General features: G+C 40.8%; 2 protein-coding genes across 4 annotated transcripts in view; one reads left to right on the forward strand and one right to left on the reverse strand.

Moving 5' to 3' along the window:
- Positions 1-14,593, forward strand: part of ppp1r12c (protein phosphatase 1, regulatory subunit 12C) — a 52,008-nt gene extending 37,415 nt beyond the window's left edge. The window contains exons 14-20 of the mRNA XM_061829799.1: positions 655-770; positions 2,881-2,927; positions 3,350-3,383; positions 3,571-3,675; positions 8,338-8,388; positions 8,504-8,554; positions 14,126-14,593. Of these exons, the coding sequence (XP_061685783.1) occupies positions 655-770; positions 2,881-2,927; positions 3,350-3,383; positions 3,571-3,675; positions 8,338-8,388; positions 8,504-8,554; positions 14,126-14,212 (491 nt within the window). The 3' untranslated portion in view covers positions 14,213-14,593. The remainder of the gene's footprint in view (positions 1-654; positions 771-2,880; positions 2,928-3,349; positions 3,384-3,570; positions 3,676-8,337; positions 8,389-8,503; positions 8,555-14,125) is intronic.
- Positions 14,594-15,066: 473 nt separating this feature from the next.
- The window catches only part of LOC133506069 (rho GDP-dissociation inhibitor 1-like), a 33,877-nt gene continuing 26,742 nt past the window's right edge, over positions 15,067-22,201 (reverse strand). For all 3 annotated transcript variants that reach the window (XM_061829807.1, XM_061829806.1, XM_061829805.1), the window contains 2 exons: positions 16,702-16,765; positions 15,067-16,639 (listed from right to left, as the gene is read on the reverse strand). In XM_061829807.1, coding sequence (XP_061685791.1) covers positions 16,440-16,639; positions 16,702-16,765 — 264 coding nt within the window. In that variant the 3' untranslated portion in view covers positions 15,067-16,439. The remainder of the gene's footprint in view (positions 16,640-16,701; positions 16,766-22,201) is intronic.

Consider the following 22,201-nt stretch of genomic DNA (forward strand, 5'->3'; position numbering starts at 1 on the left):
ATGTTGCAGGCTGAGTGAGACATTGTTGGCTGGGCGACGCGCAGATCGACACATTTCATACGTGGATCTTTTGTTACGTTATGAGAGAGACCGAATACATGGTCCGCCCCAAACTATTATTTTTTTTTTAGTAGCTGTATGTGCACATCAACACATTTCATACGCGGATCTTTTGCTATGTTATGAGAGAGACCGATTATGTGGTCCGCCCCAAACTATTTTTTTTAGTAGCTGTATACACACCTACCTGTTATTTGGAACCCACGAAGCTCTTGTCATTTGCACCCGTGCAATCCATTTTTCACAACGAACAGGGTCTCTTTCAAATTTATGAAGGGTAATTCCATTCTCCCGAGTGTTCAAGCAATGTCCAGCAATGCAATGAGCCGGCATTTTGGCTATCACGAAGGAACGAGCTACCTTCGCGGAGGTAAAACTAATGGAAACAAACGAGTCCACGAGGGGGCGCCACTGTCCTTCACGTCACTTCCTGCTTCTTGTCGACAACAAATTCCTGTGAGGATTTTCATGGTGGGAGTTACAAAAAGCTGTATACATCAAAATCATATTTTGTGGGTTTTTCTATTAATAATATACCAAAAATCATCCGTTTGACGACACTTGAGCTTTAAGTGCCTTGCTAATGTGTTACAGATACAGACCCAGTAAAGCAGGTAGAGCCTGATGGAGACAGGCGTCTGGGACTCAAAGACAGGAGGCGAGCGAGGAAAGAGAGGCGCTCCACTGGCATCATTCAATCAGGCGGGGAGGTGAGAAAGATGCTCATGCGATCACAAAAAGCAAAGCTTTTTGGACTTTCAGCCAATCAACTATGGAATTGTTTCAGGTGCAATTCTGCCACCTTAGTTAGCATTTTGCTGTACAGCTAAAAATTAATTTTTCATAAATTTATTCAGTTTTGTGCGTGTGTGTGTGTGTGTGGGGGGGGGAGGCTATTAAGGCTATAATCATTGTGTTCTATTTTTGTATAGTTACAATTGGAAAAATTTGCTGAACAATTTTAGTTATGGTTTATAATGTGATATCCAATCCAATACTACAGGGGAGGCCAACCCCCTACCCGAAAGCCACATCCGCCCCTTTGCCTCCTTTCTTGGGTCTATCGCATTTCACAGCTTTGAATCTTCACTTCAGGTCACTCTACGCTAATATCGAACTGGAATTTCCAAAAGGGACTGAACTTGGAAATCACAAGTTAGTCACTTTGAAAAATCACATAGAAAAGCAGATGCAGTTTAAGAAAACAATTACTAAGGCTTGTGTCATATCAAGTAGCTTGGAACATTGCAAGTATCAAAAAGCCATACAAAGAAGGGGAATGTATTAAAAAATGCCTCTGTGACGTCACTGAAATCTTGTATCCTGAAGACAAAAATCTTAAATAGAGGATATTAGACCTTCAACTGTCCCGCCACACTGTTGAACAATATTGGACATTAGCAGGGCTACTGATACACAGTTGCACTCACACCTCCAATCATGTGAGTATTATAAATGTGTTGCATTGGATGAGAATTGTGACATACAAGACAAGACTTGGTTCAACTTATAGTTTGTCTGTGTGAGAGAGCGCACAAATTTATTTATTTAAAAGTACTGCTCTATGGTCTACATACTCTGTACAGAGTCGATTTTTCTTGTTGTTTCATGTTAGTGTGTAACATTTACAATAAATCTGGCTCAGCAAAGGCGTGTGTGTGAGGAGGGAATGATATCCCTATGTATGATCGGGCTCTTTTGGACTTTGATGTTTATGATCTGGCTCTGCTCCGTAACAGTAGAAAATGTAGCTCTTCATCTCTGACTGGTTGGCCACCCCTGCATAGGCGCTGGTAATGCACAATAAAATTGATTTTCAATTCCCAATCACTCACATATAAGCTTGCTCCAATTCTGTATAGCAGTTTTCACAGTGATTAATACAAACTTGCTTGGATCTATTGCATAGTTACTACATACGTGCATACATACAGCTTGAGAGTAATGTGGTAGAAAATGGAAATCATAAGGAACATTTACACCTATTGGAAATTCAGATTCATCTTCAATTTATGAAGCATAATTATTTTTGGCTTGTGGAAAGAAGCTGGAGTACCTGGAAAACACCCACACAAGTGCAGGCAGAGCACGGAACGGTATAACGGATTTAGACCAGAACATTTCTCTATGAGGCTGAATGCCACCCACGCTGCTTCTTTAATAATACTCTAACAATTAATTCTGCTGTGTACCGGAAAATCCCAAAGCAGGATGTCAGTTCGTACCCTCAAACTCTCTTGAATCATGCAGCAGGACCACAGTCCAAAACACACCATCAAGTCAACCTCTGAATTGCTCCGCAAAAAAAAATTAAGGTTTTGTAGTGGCCAAGTCAAAGTCTGGATTTACATCCATTTGAGATGCAAGTGCTGTGACCTTAAATGAGCAGTTCATGCGAGAAAACCCTCCATTTTGACGGCGCTGAAACAATTCTGCAAAGAACAGTTAGACAAAATTCCCCCAGAGGCATGTTAAAGACACATCACCAAGAATCACAAACGCTTGATTTCAGTTATTCCTGCCAAGGCTGGCACAACTCGGTATTAGGTTCAGCGGGCAATTTTCACAGCGGGTAAGAAAGCTTTGGATTTCTTTTGTGCCTTAATAAATTGAATTGCCATTTGAAAACTGCATTTTGCATTTCTTTGGGTTGTCCCTAAGTGATATTAAAATTCGTTTGATAATTTGAAACCTTTGTGTGTGTGATATATTTGCAAATAAACAACAACCACAAAATAGGAAGAGGGCAAATACTTCTTCATGGCACTATATTGGTAAAGTTGTCCAACGTATGTCGCTGACAACCTGTTTCTGTTTCAGAATGAAGACGAGGATTTGGATGAACCAAACAATAGCAAACCCTCCAGGTGAGGTTTTTTTTGTATTCGGATTCATATTGTTATGTACTTTAATTGTTAATCTGCTGTGATCTAGAATATTTTTTTAAATTTTTGAGATCGCAGTACTTGCAGATATGTGACTTTTGATTTGTGTTTTAACAACACCTCTGAGCAGACTATTGCGTAGCTGATGTGAGCTGTTGGTTATAGTCCATTAAGTCAGTTCTGTAGATCAAGTTGAGCCATGATTCAAAATCCGTATGAAGACTTATTAAATGTTCCAAGTATCAGTGCCTCTATCCAGTCCAGCTCTCATTTTGTATGAGTACTTCCACCTGTGCCATGCTTACCTACTCTGAGAGTCCTTTTTATGTTTAACCTATTCATTCCAAAGACAAGCAAGACAGTTGTAATGTGTGGTGTAATCTGTGTTGTGTGTTTCTGTGCAGTGCTATGGAGTTAGGGAACGCTGACTACAGGATGGTAGGTATCTTAGCTCCTCTCACAAATTCTTGGACATTCCTAAAAAAAGAAACACTAGGGTGTTACTTCAGGAATTTTACATAGAAGTGACATAATTTAGAAGTTAACACCCACTGTACATGTACCTTCTTACCCTCCTCTGTATTCTGAGCCTGTACTGTTGTGTATTTCTGTGTTTCCCCTCCAGCTCTACTTCCAGGTACTGCAGCAGAACCTTGCGCTGAAGGACAAGCTGCAGGAGATGGAACTTCTGCTGAGCCAAAATAAAGTGGACTTGGAGAGACTCAGACAGGTCAGACCAGTTACACATTTCATCTGGAAGAAGTTTAGCTAACTAGACTTTGAACCTGGGCAGCACCAGCAGTAGGGTTGAAAATGTCACCCAAATTTTCTTGAATGGTACTATCACATTTCCATGGACTGTTGACATGTCAAAATTCGAAAGTGTTCCAAGTTGGAAACTTGCATTTGAATTTATGGAAATTAACTGGGAGTAGTGGGTGATGGGGATGGGACAGTTAGCAGAAGATATCTGGTCTTCTATGTGACAGAAGAGTATCCGCTAGGATGAAGGTCAAAGTTTTTAAACAGTCGTGAGGCCGAGCTTGATGTTACAGATTAGAGATGGTGGCTCTGAAGAAAAAACAGGAAGCAGAACTGGAGGTGGCAGAAATTAAGATGCTGAGATTCTCGCTTGGTGTGAACAGGCTAGATAGGATTAGATATTAGCTCATTAGAGGGCAAAGACAGCCAAAGTTGGATGCTTTTGAGACAAGGTTAGAGAGAGCAGACTTCGATGGTTTGGACATGTTCAGAGCCAAGGGAGTGAATATATTGGCAGAAGGGTGCTGAGCGAGAGGAAGACCAAAGAAAAGCTTGATGGATGTTGTGAGGGAGGATATGAGGACAATGGTGTTAAGCTGCTCCTGACATTGTCCAACTGTCCTGTGTCAACCGTCAGGACCTTCAAGTTCTTGAGAATTACAGTCTCAGAGAACCTGAAGTGGGGGACGAACATCAACTCCGTCCTCAAAAAAGCCCAGCAAAAGATGTACTTCTTGCGGCTTCTGAGGAAGCACGGCCTGTCACAAGAGCTGCTCAGACAGTTCTAGACCTCTGCCTGAAATGCGGACAGGGGCCTCACGATACACAGGACATCTTCAACTGCGCAGCGGCTCCCACTATGTTGTCCGTCATGGACGTGTGGGAATGCCCAAAGGAAGTGGCTGCATTTCTAGAAGTAGAAGTTGACTGATCAATGGCTACAACAACAACAGTTCTACACAGCAGTCATTCAATCAGTGCAGGTCTACAACTGAGATCTTTTCCTACAGTAGTGATTTAACTTGAATTTTGACTTATGTCAGATTCCACCATTAAAGTCAGAATTTACATCAAAATACTTTCTATAAAAAACAAATACATTGAAATAAACAAGATGCTGTACTTAGCATTACTGCTGAGAGGTGGATGGAGAAGAAGAAGGGTGGAGGCTGTGCTTAGCTATTGCAAAGGAACCTGGTCCTTAATCCTCTCCATAAAGTATCAAAGAACATTGTTTTGTGATCATTGTATCTGACATGGTAACAGAACCCTTCACATGCGCAAAATTACGGGCTTTGTCTTTAATAATTGTCACCACGGTCAACCAACTGAAGCCTTGGTGGTGTTGGTGTCTCTCCTTTCTCTAATCTTTTTTTTTTTTTTTATCTTGAGCTTCATTTCCATGGTAATAGATTTTGTTTCAGTTGCAGAAACATTGCTAAAAGACAGCTTTCTTCTTTGGGGCGATAATGTCTAAAAAAGAGGGCAAAAAATGCGAAGATACTCCCGGCGCACAAACACGGACAAGCATTAGCCAGACAAAAAAGTCGAGACTGTCTTAACCTGAGGACTCCCTGTACTATGTACCTCCATCACAGTCTGGTTTGGGGCAGCCACAAAAAAGGACAAACTCACACTGCAACGGAACATCAAAATCGCTGAATGGATTGTCGGCACCACACTGCTCACTAGTAATTTATATATATATATATATATATATATATTTATATATATACACACACATATATATATATATATATATATATGTATATATATTTATATATATAAATATACACACACACACACATATATATATATATATATAGATATATATATATATATATATATATATATATATATATATATATATATATATACATACACACAGTGCCCGCCGTAATTATTGGCACCCCTGGTTAAGATGTGTGGCACCCCTGGTTAAGATGTGTGTTTTTAGCTTCTAATATATATTTTTTCTTATAATATGGGACCTTAATGAAAAAAAAGGAAAAATCTTCAATACAAGTGGATTTATTCAGTGAAGGAAAAATCCCACATAAAGAAATAATTATTTGACATCAAATAATGTGTGTCACAATTATTAGCACCCCTGGTGTTAATACTTTGTACAACCCCCTTTTGCCAACAAAACAGCACCTAATCTTCTATAATGTTTCACAAGATGGGAAAAGACAGAAAGAGGGATCTTCAGCTATTCCTCTTTGCAGAATCTCTCTAAATCATCCAGAGACCTGGGTCCTCTCCTCTTCAGCTCACCCCACAGATATTCAATGGGGTTGAGGTCTGGGACTGAGATGGCCAGGGGAGGAGCTTCATTTTGTGACTGGTTAACCATTTCTGTGTAAATTTGGCCATATGATTAGGGTCAGTGTCTTGCTGAAAGACCAAGTGACGACCCATTCTTCAGATTTCGGGCAGAGGGCAACAGATTTTTATTTAAAATGTCCTGGTATTTCAAAACATTCATGATTCCATGCACCCTAACAAGGTTCCCAGGGCCTTTGGAAGCAAAACACCCCCACAGCATCACTGACCCACGCCCATACTTCACAGTGGGTATGAGGTGCTTTTCAGCATGCACATCTTTCGTGACACGCCAGACCCACTTAGTGTTTGTTGCCAAAAAGTTCAATCTTGGTCTCATCTGACCAAAGCCCACGGTCCCAGTTGAAGCCCCAATACCGCTTGGCGAACTCCAGATGTTTGCGTTTATGATTTGAGTGAGGAAAAGTTTTCTCCGTGCATGCCTCCCAAACAGCTTGTTGGCGTGTAGACAGCGCCTGATGGTTGATTTGGAGACTTTGTGACCCCAGGATGCTACCATTTGTTGTAATTCTAACAGTGAGCTTTGGAAATCTTTTGATTTCTCTTACCATCCTCCTCACTGTGGGTGGTGGCAAAATAAACTTGGGTCCTCGTCCAGGCTTGTTGGCCATTGTTCCAGTTGTTTTGAACTTCTTAATTATTCCTCTCACATTGGATATGGGCAGCTGCATTTGAGTGGCAATCTTCTTGTAGCCTCTGCATGACCTGTGAAGGTCGACGCACATCTGCCTCACTTATATGCTGTGTTCCTTTGTCATTCCTATGTTTAAGAGTGGATAAGAGAAATGGCCTCTGTGTCATGTCATATTTATACCCCAGGGAAACAGGAAGTGATGAATTACTAATTAAATGTTTCTACATACTCTGGTAAACATTGTAAACTACCGTAGAAATGACAGAAATCCTTCAATTATATTTATTTCCTGGGAATTGTTAATAATTGTGGAACAGGTGATGTAATGAAAAAATATTTTCATTATCATTATTATTATTATTATTTTTTAGTCAGGGTTTTTTTTATTTTCTTACAATTCATCTGAGTTGGTTACATTTTCCTAAAATTTTCAGTGTGACAGTATTCTTCTGCAATAAACACTGAATTTATTTTAAGGCTTTTAACACATCTTAACCGGAGGTGCCAATAATTATGGAGGGCACTGTATATGGCTTTTTGTAACTCCTGCCATGAAAATCCTCTGAGGGATTTGTTTTCGACAAGAAGCAGGAAGTGACGTTAGAGGCAGTAGCGCGCTCAAGCGGACCCGTTTGTTTATTAATTTTATCTGTGGGAAGATAGCTCGTTGCTCCTTCGTGTTAGCCAAAATGCCGGTTCGTTGCATTGCTGGGTATTGTTCGAACACTCGGGAGGATGGATTCGCTCTTCATACTTTTCCAAAAGATCCGGTTCGTCGTGAAACATGGATTACACCGGTGCAAAGGATGAGAGCTTCGTGGGTTCCAAATGACAGTTAGGTGTGTATACAGCTACTAAAAAAAAATAGTTTGCGGGGGACCACGTAATCCATCTCTCATACTGTAACGTACGTATGGCGGGGGTGCTAAATGTGTCTGTGTGCGTTGGACGGCTTCCGTGTCGGTCTCCCCAGCGAAGGGTGCTGCATTGTGCCTTGGGGACAAGCACGGCTGGCTCATATATATTGTCTGGGAGTCTGTTGTTAGAAGTAATCCGCACATCATCTAAATATGGCTCAAAACAATAGGGTAATATTGCCCCAGTATCTTCACTCGGTTGTGTGATGTTCTCTTCTAAGAAAAGAGCTTCCGTGTCAGAAGGGGCGTGTTCGTCTCCCATAATAGGGTCCACAGTGTGTTTTCAACGGCGTGTGACGGACAGTCGATACAGCCAAAATGGCGACGACTTGGATGTCGAATGACACTTCCGCAAGTTTGTGCATGGATGATGCGCTCTCCGCTCATATTTATTTTTTTGTATGGACATTGAAGTGAATGTTATATGTATTTTTCATTTCAATATCTATTTTAGAATGTTTATAGGGATGACACTTGACCTTTAAGTTAGGGTAATTATAATATGAATGATGTGTTAATTGTTTTCATCAGCATTTAACTAAAATATATTTGCCCCAACTTTATTTCTGTTCTATTTTGTAGCCAACCTTCACCTTCTATTTATTGGTTTAATCCAATCAGTTCAAAATACCTGGAAATTTCCAACTCTTATGTTTGGGGTGAAAAAAAATCCCTGACTTTTACTTGCGGTGATTTCTTTTACACGACTTGTAACAATTAATCCCTCTGACAGACTCAAGATAGCAGCACAGAGAGACCTGCCCTGTTGGAGCTAGAGAGATTTGTAAGTAGAGATCAAGCATATTTGCAGTGTTACTAAATTGATGGAAGAAAAATGTGAGTCTGAAATTGATTCTTTGTCTTGTGCCTCCATCACTTTTGTCTTTGTGTTGTTTTAGGAGAAGTTGGTCCTCCAGAGGAGAGCAGTGGAACTGGAAGATGAGTTGAAGGTTCTGACTGACTTGATAATGAGAACCACTCTACAGTCAAACGTGAAATTGACATGAACAAGCAAAGTTGGTCGAAAAAAAAAAAAACTAAGATAAGCCATGTTTCCATTAAGCAGTACAGTTTGTCATTTCTACGGGCACTCCGGTTTCCTTGCACATTCCAAAAACATGCATGGTAGGTTAATTTCAAGCTTTTAATTGTCCTTAATTTTAAATCACAGTGCGAATGGTTGAGGGTGGGTTGCCTGGGGACCAGATCATGGTGTACTCCGCCTCTTGCCCAGAGTTACCTGGGATAGGGTTCAGCACGCCCACAACCCTAGTGAGACAAAGCGGTATGGAAAATGGATGGATAGATTAAATTAAATCCTCTTTGAAATTCATCCTTCCATCATACATATACTTGACCTAAGGGTCTGTCTTTGGTGAGCTGGTACCTTTTTTCCTATTGAGATTGGGTGAGAGGCGGGGTACACCCTGGATTGGTCGCTAGCCAAAGCAGTTGCTCCTTCAGAATTCATTTACAGTGAAGAAAAAAGGGATTTGAACACCCTGCTATATTGCAAGTTCTCCCACTTAGAAATCATGGCGGGTCTGAAATTTTCATCGTAGGTGCATGTCCACTGTGAGACAGATAATCTAAAAAGAAAAATCCAGAAATCACACTGTGTGATTTTTTTTTTTTTTAACGCTTTGTTTGATACAGCTGCAAATAAGTATTTGAACACCTGTCTATCAACTAGAATTTTGACCCTCAAAGATCTGTTAGTACACCTTTAAAAGTCCACCTCCACTCCATGTATTATCCTGAATCAGATGGACCTATGCGAGGTCATTAGCTGCATAAAGACACCTGTCCACCCTATACAATCAGTAAGACTCAAACTTGTAACATGGCCAAGACCAAAGAGTTGTCCAAAGACACCAGGGAAAAAATTGTACAACTCCAAACGGCTGGAAAGGGCTACGGAGAAATTGCCAAGCAGCTTGGTGAGAAAAGGTCAACTTTTGGAGCAATCATTAGAAAATGAAAGAAGCTAAACATGATGGTTAATCTCAATTGACCCCTCCGTAAAAATTGCGTTATCCGTGTCGCTGACCAATCAGAGGCCAGAGATCTGCAGAAACCACGCCCCTTTTGGAGCCGCACTTCCCTCAGACAACGTTGCATGGTCCAGTATAGCTTTTGTTAGCGTTTTATCGCGTATTTGGGTTCTTTAACAATAGATATGGTTAAGAGGTGTAGTCACTGACTTTATAATAGTGACGACAGGTATCCTGAAAGGCTAGTTGGTAGAGTTTAATTCGTACCCTTTCCAAAACCGAAGACCCAGTACGAAAAATGTCTTCGATGGATCAAACTTTTTGGAAGACCGGATCATCAACTGAATCCATCTAAAATCAACCGGAACAGAAAACCGAGTACGAAAAATGTCTTCGATGGATCAAACTTTGTGGAAGACCGCATGATCCGTCAACCGGAACAGATATGTTTGCACAAAGGTAAGCCCTATATTTGATTTTCAATACATGTCTCCTATAAATGAATTAGCAGTTCTTCGCTTGCATAACATAGCTACGTGTGAATGATTGACACACTTGATCTGTGTTGAGCGATACTTTGCAAGGACCTGACTGCACAAACGTGTCCCTTTGTTCGCGGCTAATGAGCTAAGCTAAACCGGACTAGCAGTCCTAAAAGCCTTCGACGTGCACAGAGACACCAAGACTGAAGGAAGGATGTTTGAGGACACTAAAGTAGTGATTGTCGTACTCAGTCGGGACTTACGTAGGTTCGGCACTAATTCAAGAATAATGAGGGGAGCGCGTGACGTTACACAAAGAAAATGAGAGAAACAACTCGTAAATCAAGCCTCAGAGTTTCGCTCTATTCTTTTCTTGCTGTGCCGCCATTTTTGGTAATTGTTTCTCACGTTAGCGCACATGGTGTGACGTAACTTCAGGAGGCGTGGTTAAGTGCCCTGTACAGAGGGGTCAATTGGAGTGGAGCCCCATTCAAGGTATCACCTCGTGGGGTCTCAGTGATCCTTAGATAGGTGAGGAATCAGCCCAGGACTACACAACAGGACTTGGTCAATGACCTGAAAAGAGCTGCGACCACCGTTTCCAAGGTGACTGTTGGTAATACACTGAGACGCCATGGTTTGAAATCATGCATGGCACGGAAGGTTCCCCTGCTTAAACTACCACATGTCAAGGCCGTCTTAAGTTTGCCAATGACCATTTGGATGATACAGAGGAGTCATGGGAGGAAGTTTTCTGGTCAGATGAGACCAGAATGGAACTTTTTGATCATAATTCCACTAACCGTGTTTGGAGGAGTGAGCTGAAACTTCGTGTTTCTCAGTGACAGCCCAGAAACCTGTCTAATCTAGAGGTCTGTGTGGAGGAGTGGGCAGTGTGTGCAAACCTGGTGAGCAAGTACAGGAAATGTTTGACCTCTGTATTTGCAAACAAAGGCTACTGTACCAAATTAACATTAGTTTTCTCGGGTGTTCAAATACTTATTTGCAGCTGTATCACACAAATATATCATTAAAAAAATCATACTTTGTGATTGCTGTAGTTTTCTTTTTAGATTATCTCTCACAGTGGGCATGCACCTATGATGAAAATTTCAGCCCCCGCCATGATTTCTGTGGGAGAACTTATAATATAGCAGGGTGTTAAAATACTTATTTTCATCACTGTACAGGGTTCGCACGCGGCCCTAAAAGTCCCTAAATTTTCGATGGTGCATTTAGGGGCTCCTAAAAGTCCTTAAAATCTGTGAAAACTGGTCAAGCCCCTAAAAAGGCCTTCAATTAAAAAAATATCAAAGGGAGGACCTCTACCGCCAAAATTCTCCCTAAAAAATAAATTAATCTTTTGTGTAAAAAAGAGCGATCCGTCTGGCGTCCAAATCAGCCGGAAATTGTCAACAGAAGTCACCCGTGTTGACAACTAGTCGCCATCTTGTCGATATTTCATTGTTTGTTTCCGTGAGTAGGCATTTCACTTCGTCTTCATTACGACGTAGCGTAGTTCTTTCATCGATCCAACTTGTATCACGGGGAAGTGCATTTTTCAAGAAGCTTGGGTTGAAAGTAAGGAGTTTGGGAACTGGGTTCGTCCAGATCCAAAAGATCGGCGCATGTTTTACTGCCATCTGTGCAAGCAGAGTTACCAGCTTGAAAAGATGGGCGTCAAAGCGTTGGAGTCGCACCGGAAAAACAGGAGACACGCTGATTTGGCGAAGACTCTCATCTTTCGTTGGTATGAATCTGTTTCTAAAATATCAAGATAGTGAAGCATCAACTTCAGGCAGTGGTACTAGCAGTGCATGCGCACCTACAGTTGTCCAGCCATCGACTTCAACCAGCCAGAAGTCAGGTTTTATGAACGTAGTTCAATACACAAAGACGGACTCGTTAAAGGCAGAGATCATGTGGACTTTAAAAGTGATCTGCAGCCATTACAGTTACAAATCTTGTGAAAATAATTCGAAAGTGTTTGGAGTCATGTTCCCAGACAGTGACATTGCTAAAAACTACCACTGTGGGGAAAGGAAGACTTCGTACCTGGCTGCATTTGGCATCGCTGCCCACTTTTCATCTCTACTGCCTCAAAGCCAAAAAAGCCAGAATAGAGACTGACATATCAACGCTTATTGAGAAGGCAGAAGAAAAGAGGAATCTGAGGTTTATCACCGAGAGAGGCAGAGCAAAGGACAAGAGAGCCACTTTGGCACCTCTGCAGCAACAAAGAGGAGGCACTGAGTAGGCTCAAGGAGCTAGAGTAGGGGTGCTGAAACAGACGTCAGTAGAAGACATTTGTGTATATAGTTGCAATTGTAGTTAGAATCTGTTTTTCTGTATACTGTTATGTGAAGACGTTTACAATGGTCATATAAATGAGAACTACCACAAGGGGCGACAGGTGATCACTGTCACAGGTACTGAGGTACTGGAACATTTGATGAACCAAGAATGGTTGATGGCACCATTGGGTGAGTCTTTTTTTCCTTACTCTTGATTTCCCACGATGGCCCTAAATTTTTCGTGTCGGCCCCTAAGAATGCCCCTAAAAAGCCCTTAATTTTTTTGGGTCAGACTGAGCATGAACCCTGCTGTATGTGGTTATCCTTTGTAGCATTGTGGAGGGGACTTGGGAAAATTGGACTACAGAGATAAACATCAATTGTCACGTTGTGCTGAAATGACCCAACAAAAAAAAAGTTATGCCATGCAGTAGTTGATGTACCATAACTCCTAACTCCTCGTGACGGTCTACAAATCAGTCCTTACATTTAGAAGCTCCAAAATGTTTACACAAGTGAAAAACTTCTCCTTGCATTGATTTTTCCCTGTGCTACACTGGGAGCACTTTGCTTGCTGGTCTTCTCCAGCCTTTCAAATGTCTTATTGAAAGACTCATGATCCATCAACTCAATTCACCTCAGATTAGCGTGTCCTAAATTAATTTTATACACCCCCCTCCAAAAGTATGGGGACAACAAGGTAAATTCCATTGTTTTTGTTGTACAGTGGTACCTCTACTTGCGATTGTCTCTAGTCTAAATGAAAAATTCAGGTTTGAAATACATCCTCGAAAAAATATTATGTCTCGCTATGAAGAAAATTCAGGATACCAAAAGGAAAAAATAAGCACTGGATTCCCCAAATTCCACCAAACGGAAACATCCTGTATCTTGTTTTGTGTGGCGCGATAGAGCTGCTCTCCCATTGGCTCTCACCGTAGCATCTCCCTGGCGTCATATTGGCTAGGAGGGACGTCAGTCTTTACCCACGATGCTTTTTGATTCCCTTGGACACTGGACTGTCACTGTCACCTTTTGCCTTCCATTTTGAGAGCAAACTTAACCAATTATCTTCTCCAAAGATCACGATACGATTGGGAAACTACACGCATTTCCATTCAATCAATAATCGCACAAAGCACGAGTTTGCTGCTTAAATGGCTTTATTGGCTCCTTTTAACCTGACTCTTCCCTGGTCGCCATCACCACATTTTTTTTTTCTTACTCACACCTGCATGTGCTCCTTTTTTTTTTTCTCTTTCTCTCTCTTCTCTGTGCAGTCTCAGCTCACCCACATATCAACACGCACACACCCATATTGTCGTGCTTGTCGTCACAATACCCATAAGAGTCCCTTCACGACATGAAAACGGGACGCAGGTTGGCGACCACTGCTTTAGTTAGTCATGCCCCAAATAGTATGACTTTTGGGGCATTTCAATTCAGAGGTTCCACTCTACAAAGGGCCATCTGTATGGGACCAAGTTCTTTTTTACTTTATCCAAAATTCACAAGTCCCGAACATGCTAAGTCTATAAGCTATGCTATCGTAAAGTTGGATTTGCAATTAATATCTTTTACGAAAAAAAAAACTTCAAGGCAGCTGTTTTGTTTTGGCAGGTATTCTTTGCTTATTGTTGGGGAACATAGTATGTAATGGTGTGTGCCCCTGCTCTCCAGTGAGGTACTGTTTAAAATGATTCTTCCAGCAATGATTTTAACACCAGAATTTTTTTTTTTCTTTTCTGAAGGTTCTGGGAGACCTGAAAGCAGACAACCAGAGGCTCAAGGATGAGAATGCTGCCCTCATTCGTGTCATCAGCAAACTCTCCAGATGAATCCTTAAAAAAAAAAAAAAAAACAAACAAAAAAAAACTTGACAGACTCCTGTTCACATTGTCTTTTGTATTGTTTTATGGTCATTTTTAACTGGAATGTTTTAAGTACTTGGGTCCATTTTTTGTATTAATGTGTTGAGAGCCTAAAAGCCATGATACATATTTTTTGACCTTTTAGAAAGAAAGTAGTGCTCTTGCTTACTTGAAGAACAAATGGGAGTGTGCCAAATCCTGCCCAAATTTGAATGAATGTTGAATGCCTTGTGTTGTTCCTCAGAACAATTCTGGACTTGTCCTTTTAGTTGACTGGTGCAAACGTGGACCAAATGTGTAATATGTTTATCTGTGTGTTTTTGTGTATAAATAGTGTACAGGCAAGAACATTGGCATTGGATAGTCATTTCATTTTAAGTCGGAGGCTTCTGAAAAAATGTAAGGCAGTGGTTTGAAACTTTTTTGGGCCACCCCCTCTTTTTGCAGATAAACTTTTTCTGTGCCAACCCCACCACTTGAAATTTTCTCCAGTGGGGCACACAATCCAGGCACCCCCACTAATGACAATGCCCTAGTTTGAAAACCACAGTTGTAAGATAAGTCACAGCAGTCACCTTGCAATGATTTCGACTGTTCAGTAGACAAGGCCAGATGCAAAGCCTTCCACTGGAAGAAATTTTCATGCAAACTATTGTAATACCCCACTTTTCTATATATTTTAGGACAGATTGTTAATCATAACATAACTCCATGATGATTCTGACATTTGTTGGGGCAAACTAGTTTATAGACAACACACAAAAAATCTTTTGGGAAATTCTAAAACATGGTGTTTTTTTCAGTAAAACCACAATTTCAAGTCCCAAGTTGAGCAAAACCTTTATTCACCAAGAATAATCACAAATGATATCATGTACAACCCCACCAGCATACCAGTGATTTAATAGAAACTATACAATGTGAAGGAATGTATGGCGCAGGAATACATAGTTTATGGTAAAACAACAAAGAACCTCTACATCCAAATGCTCTGGTACAGTACAAGTTCATTTAATATTTGTATCAGTTATTTGTTCCAAAACAGTCTTCATATGTATTATAGAGATAAGTGTTATGACCCTGGTCACTGCGTTTGAAAAAAAAAATAAAATAAAAAAAAAAGGCTAGCAGCTGATACTGCTGCCATCGATGCCTCCCATCAGCAGCAGATGCTGCCTGACTGCAAGCCAGAAGCAATTGGAACCGGCTCAGGAGTTGTTGCGGGGAACACGTGAACATTAAGGCAAACGAACACCACCAAAGCAAACAAGAGAAACATTTGTAACGATTTTCTTTACATGCTCATTAGTGATAAGGCCTCAGGCTATTTTATTGTCTCCAATTCTAAACATTCATCATCCTGCAGTTATGACATGGGTTGATTTGGGGAGTATTGGCCAGGTGCCCAGCTGACATTAGCTGTCAAACAATCTCATCTTGAACAGAGCTACAGGTGTTGGTTCATTGATAAAGTGAGCCCTTGACTTTTCAGGCTTCCCAGCAGCAGCAAACTCCACGCAGGGAAAACTTATTTTTGGTTAAGGTTTAACTGATCATAAGGCAGTTTTTGAAAACCAATATTCTTGGGCTACACTTCTCATTTGAAGAGGGAGTGCATGTCTACATGTAGAGCAGCTCTGACTGAAGGCAGATATTGGTCATTAGAGTATATCAAAAGACAGAAGCAGGTAGACAATGGAATGATGGATGTGGTGAGGAGACAGATTATCAGTAATGTCGATACAGTCACCGTTACAACAGTGATACAACTAGATAGAAAGGCAAACTAAGTTGATTGTACACTTGCTTTAACCATGTACTTCATTCAGAGAGGAAGACAGCATTCTGAAAAAGCAGATCTTAATTTTGACCAGCAAAATGAACAGAGGGGTAAAGCGGAAGGGTTTGAGGTTTCATCAATCAAAGCTTAATGAGGTCATGTGATGGGATGTTTGCTTGAATGGACGGGGAAAGTGCTGCTACTGATGCTAAGAGAGAGTGAGACGACAGTCACTTTTTAGCAGATGCAGACATAAAGGCAAGATGAAATTAAATGTTTGACCGTAGTTTAAAAAAAAAAAAAAAAAAAGCCCAAACGGCAGAAGGAGACTGCAGTATTGAGTGTTGGTGCAGTGGGAGTCTCGCAACAGACACAAATGGGAGACATCTTGGTCTTGCCACACACTGAAAGGCCTCAGTCTTTCCAGTCTTTCTTGATGTTGAGGTTCCACTCCCAACTCAGGTGGTCGTGCTTGTCGTCATCAGTAAACTTGGATTTGATGATGTAGTTACCGCGGGCCATTATGCCTTTAGGAGCCTCCTCCACGGTGGTCAGAAAGTCATAAGCAGCGGGGCGGGGGCCATAGCTGCCCACCATGTAGTCGGATTTGTCAACTGGAGACACATAAAGTGTATGACAAGGGAAAATGAGGGATGCTTTTCAAGTGTTCACTCACTTTTCATTCCTTTCCTGTACGTCTGCTGCACATATTTCAGCCCTGAAACAATCTCCCTGTTCACCTGAGGAGACAAGAAAATGTACATTACAGAAGCCAAGTCAAACATTGGCTTCATGAAAAAATCTAAATATGAATTTAGAATGACGGAAAAAAATCGGCACTAAATGTACTTGTTACTCAAGGAAGCAGGAATGGTGAAACACGAGTGGTTATCACTTGAAAATGTTGTCTAAGAAGACAAGATTGACATGATTGATTCCATTTAATTTCCACTTTTTCAAACCTGTAAACATTACAGTCATGGTGGGGTGTGTGCATGCAGAAGGACCAAGATTTATAAGATAAAGTAGATTTTTTTTTTTTTTTTTTTTAACCTGTTCAGCTGTGTGACCTTGCAGAGTTATGGATCTACATTTCGATATGTTAGTATAACCTGCCTTGTTTGTGATTCCAGCACAGATAATTGAACCCTAATGGGTGCCCATCAACTGATTGGTCAATGACCACATCCATGTTAGTTAACTGGTGTACGAAGTTGCTGAGCCAGCACATCAGGAAGGGTGAACTTCCTCTGGACACAAAGTAGGGGTCTGAGTCAACGAGCCCGTCCAACTAGGGGGACACCACCGACCACCCGGGACCCAGGAAGTCTTGAGCCTGACCAAAGCGCCCTAACAAGTCCCAAAAGGAAGGGGCATGGCACTGGACCACATCACTGGGGACCCAGAATGAGATATGAGTATTTACAGTGCAAGTCCTAAAAATGTGCAGATCGTGTGAAGCGACTCCATTATGAACGGTTGGCAGACCACAAGAAAAGGGGGTGAAGCGCACCCCTACATGTATTATATTTCTTTTCCCAGGCAAACGGACTCAAGCTTCATAATTTTAATGAAATGTGGCAGACTTTTCTTGAAGTTCTGGATTTGCATATTACGTTTGGCATTTGGTAGACAACAATTTACAATTTAACAGCAGTCACTCAGATTTGAAAAATGTACAGGTGTGGTCAGTCATGGCCGCAGGTATAAAGTTACAGGTGTGGTGCACCAGTCATGCCCGCAGATATAAAGTTGCAGGTGTGATTAGGGATGGAATCTCAAGACCTTAAAATAACTTGAGTTGTTATACCGGGTATGTAGTTGTTACCCAATACCATAATCATAATTTATTGACATTGTACTGAGACAGACATTTTTAAAGAGGTCAATAGACATTCAATTTCAAAAATAAGTATTCATATAATCATCTTATCTCATCATGATGTATTGTTAGAATCTAACGTAATTCACGACTATTTATTGTCAATCCATTGATGAAAGATAGCAGTAGATCTATATCGTCCTAAAGTATGTCGAGGGGAAAAGTTTTCAATTGCAAGATAAGACTTACCACGGGGGAAAATGACCGTTCGCATTTAGATATGGACAGACCAGTCTAACATTAGCTTTTGGCATCACTTCCGAACATGTTCAGTACAGTTTACTTGTATTTCCTGTTTCCGGGTCAATACTGATTGTTTAGGATCAGGATTCTTTTGTTAACAACATTTATGGAAAAACACACGTAAATTAATGTCAAGACCAACGTTCCCTCTAATTTTTTACATGTCTGAACAAACACACGAAGCCCGTGAGTGCCCACTTTGACCACTGTGAGCAACATAAGGCGTATGCACTCTGGTCAGATCAGTGTCATCCATTGAAGTTATATGGCTCATTCAAAGATTCAGATTACAGCATTTACATTCCCATCAGAATATTTTTAAAAACACTTTTGTGTTTTTGCAAACTTACAATGAATATGTCAACAAACTAAACCAAGCCAACTATGAACTATAAATTTTGACAGGTCGCTTGCAACTTTGTTTCATTTTTTTTTTAAGCCCACAATGATGTCCCCATCTGTGTAAAACTGAATTATTTCTTGCAGAATATTTTTCGCAATGCATGTTGAAAGCTGACTGATGCTCCCAAACAGTTTTAAGGGTTGTTATGTTGCCTCCTATATTTAAAATACAGAAATAGCTCTTTGTGCACTGTATTGTCTTGCTTATTATCAAGAGTAAACATAAGCAGCATGTCTAGCTTTTGCTCTACGTTGCGCAGACTTTGTTGCTAACTAAAGCGCTGGTGGTGGATGGTATTTGTAATTATGAGGGTACTGCTTTAAGAGCCGGAGGGGGGTGGTGTCAGGTAAACTAGGAAGTAGAAATAGGCTGAGCAGCAGACTGTGTGCTTCCGTGCTTAAAAAAAAAAAAAAAAAAAAAGACGTCAGGCTGTGGCTCACTGCGCTGGTTCGGTTTTCATGTGCTCTAAGACTGTGCGACAACTGCGCAATTGCATTGGTCAAGACTACACAAAATAAGCGATGTCTTTCAATATTTATGTATTTCTACTCTGAACATATCTTACGCGCGTGATTTTTCGTGCTCAACTGTGCAGATTTGTGAATAACCATCAAATCACAGTGACTGTAACAGTATTGCTTTTTAGTGAGAGCTAGCATTACAAATACAGTTTGAGCATGTTTATTTGGACAAGTTGCAAAATCACCTAAAGATTGGGAGAAGTCTGAATACTACAGTTCAAAACAAGAATGTTTCTATGTAACTCGTGACCAGAAGTGCCAGAACATGGAAATGTCTGGAGCATTTAGTACCTAAGTTTGATATTGAGTGGTGCATTTTATAGGTTTGAATGGGATTATTAAAAATTTGTGCATTCATTTTTACTGTAGCTATACGGCCCAATAGTGAGATAAGAAAGGGTGTTCCATTTTAAATCAAACCCCCCGCAGTAGATGTTTAAATTATTCAACTCTAAGCTTTGCTGCGATATTAATGCCCTGATATTTGATCTTCCCCGGTTGAAATAGGAAAGTATGGGTTTTGGTCTCAAAGATTTCTGTGAGTTAGTAGTTATTGGGAGTTTTATTTATTTTGACCAACCAATGCCATATTCTGAAAATTGTGAAAATGTCGTGGTTGAAAACTGAAGCGATGCCTTGGGTTCTCCTAAATAAAGAAGGATATCTTCGGATATCTTATAATCTAAGGATATCTTATACTGATTTTGTCTTATGACATAGGCATGCAGATAACTTAGTGTTCTGCTGTATTTTTTTTTGCCAGTGGTTCACTAAATAGTGCAATAGCAGAGGCAAGAGCTATTTGTAAAGTGTTACTTTATGATGTTACCCTATTTGTAGTGACAGTTGCTTTGGGTGAGTTTATAATGTTGCGATGCATTGAACACCAAAGCCAAATTTATAAAGTACATCAAAAAGTAAAGACCACTTAACTTTGTCAAAAGCTTATTCTGCATCTGGTGACATTTTTTATGATTCCTACTTGTTAGGTTTATTAGTTACCTTTAATGAAACCAGTTTCATCGGAATGTATTAATGACAGGAGAATTTTCTCTCGTATGTTGGCTAAAGCCTTCGATATGAAATTAAATCTCCATATTAGTGACACCAGACAGTAATTAGCTGGATGAGCAGGGTCTTTCCCTGGTTTCAATCATAGCTTTATTGCGGCTGTATTCACATGGTTTCTAAATAGGGCTTTATCTTTACAACTATTCTGCGTTTTGGGGTTAGTGCAAATTTCAGTCATTTTCATTTCACTGGGAAAAGACTATGGAGGGGGAAAAAAAGACAAATGTATTGACAGTACAAATTAAAAATGTTGTCTCAAACACACCTCAAACTTCTCCCCAGACGCTTCAGCTGCCCCTTGCTCCAGTGTGTTCCCCTTACAAGTGTGTGTTCACTGTGATGGGTAAAATGCAGAGAAGAAATTTCGTATGCATGCATACATGCTCATGACTAGATTATTTCTTTTTAAGTATATATTAAGAGTTCAGATGCAAAATCAGCTAAGCCATCGAGTTCTTTTTGGTATTAAATCAAGTTGTTTTTTTTTTTAATAGAGGTGTCCAAAGGGGTTATTGTAGCCTACTTTAATACTCATGGAACCTGAATGAATAAATGAGAATTACAGAAATCATACTTCATTAGTGCCATCCATTTTTCAACAAATATATCTGTTTTTTAAGAGCATATGTTTCACGACATCTTTCTTCTTGGCTTAATTGAGACAGTTTACGTCAGGAAGATGAGGAGGTTTAATTTGTGACCACTTTCTTTCGGGCTTTAGAATCGAATGCTCACAGAACTCACCACCGAAACCAGTCTTAAATGCCAGCTTCTCTCCGGAGATCAATAGGACAAGAGCCTCTCTGATTTTGAAGGAGCGCTGGCTCTTGTTGAAATCAGCCGCCTCAGATTTATAGTCATAGCTATTCCAATCTGTGTACTCTGGACACGATGCATTGTTGTGTGGACAAATGATCGTTTGAGTTTTATCATCTCCGCGATGTCGAGCATGTCCCTCCTTAAAGGGCTACTGTCATGAAATGGATGATTTTTAGTATGTTATTAATGAAAAAACAGCTGCCAATATGGGCCCATGTGTTTTTTTCCCCACCACAAAACATGATTTTGACGTATACCGCTTTTTGTTAACTCCCGCCATGAAAATCCTCTCGAGGGATTTGTTTTCGAGAAGAAGCAGGAAGTGACGTAAAGGACAGCGGCGCCCCCAAGTGGACTCGTTTGTTTCCATTAGTTTTACCTCCAGGAAGGTAGTTCGTTGTTTCTTCGTGTTAGCCAAAATGCCGGCTCATTGCATTGCTGGACATTCTCCACTCGGGAGAATGGATTTACCCTTCATAAGTTAACAAGAGACCCGGTTCGTTGTGAAAAATGGATTGCACGGGTGCAGAGGATGAGAGCTTTGTGGGGTCCAAATAACAGGTAGGTGTGTATTCAGCTACTTAAAAAAAAAAAAAAAAAAAAAAACAGTTTGGGACGGACCACGTAATCTGTCTCTCATAACGTAACAAAAGATCCGCCTACGAAATGTGTCGATGTGCGTGTCAGACGGCGTCGGGCTGCTGCGCAGACGCCCGCGAATATGAAGAACCAAGCCAAGAATGCCTCCCTCAGCCGTGTGCGTTCAGTAGAGCCCCCCGACTCGACTGTGTTGTTTATCGCGTACTGCGGCGTCTATGAACAACCCCCTAAAGCAGCACCGCTTGACTCCGTCATAAGCCACACCGGCCAGCTGTGATGAGCCATCGTGGAAGTGGATTGGACAGGGATGCGGTTTGGCCGTGATCGCATATCATCTGAATATGGCTCGAAACAGTGTAATATTGCCCCGAGGGCTTGAAACAATAGTGTAATATTGCCCCGGTAACTTCACTTGGTTGTGTGGTGTTGTCGTTTTCGAAAAGAGCTTCCGTGTCAGAAGGGGCGCAATTGTCTCCCATAGTTAGGGTGCGCCGTGTGTTTTCATTGGCGAATGTCCGGTTGACATCACGGACGGAGGATGCAGCCAATTTGGCGACCACTTAGATATCGTAGAATGACACTTCTGCCACTTTGCGCATGGATGAAACTCTCTCCGCTCACATTTATTTTTTCGTAT

This window comes from Syngnathoides biaculeatus, chromosome 9 (genome assembly GCF_019802595.1).
Source record: "Syngnathoides biaculeatus isolate LvHL_M chromosome 9, ASM1980259v1, whole genome shotgun sequence".
Taxonomy (NCBI): domain Eukaryota; kingdom Metazoa; phylum Chordata; class Actinopteri; order Syngnathiformes; family Syngnathidae; genus Syngnathoides; species Syngnathoides biaculeatus.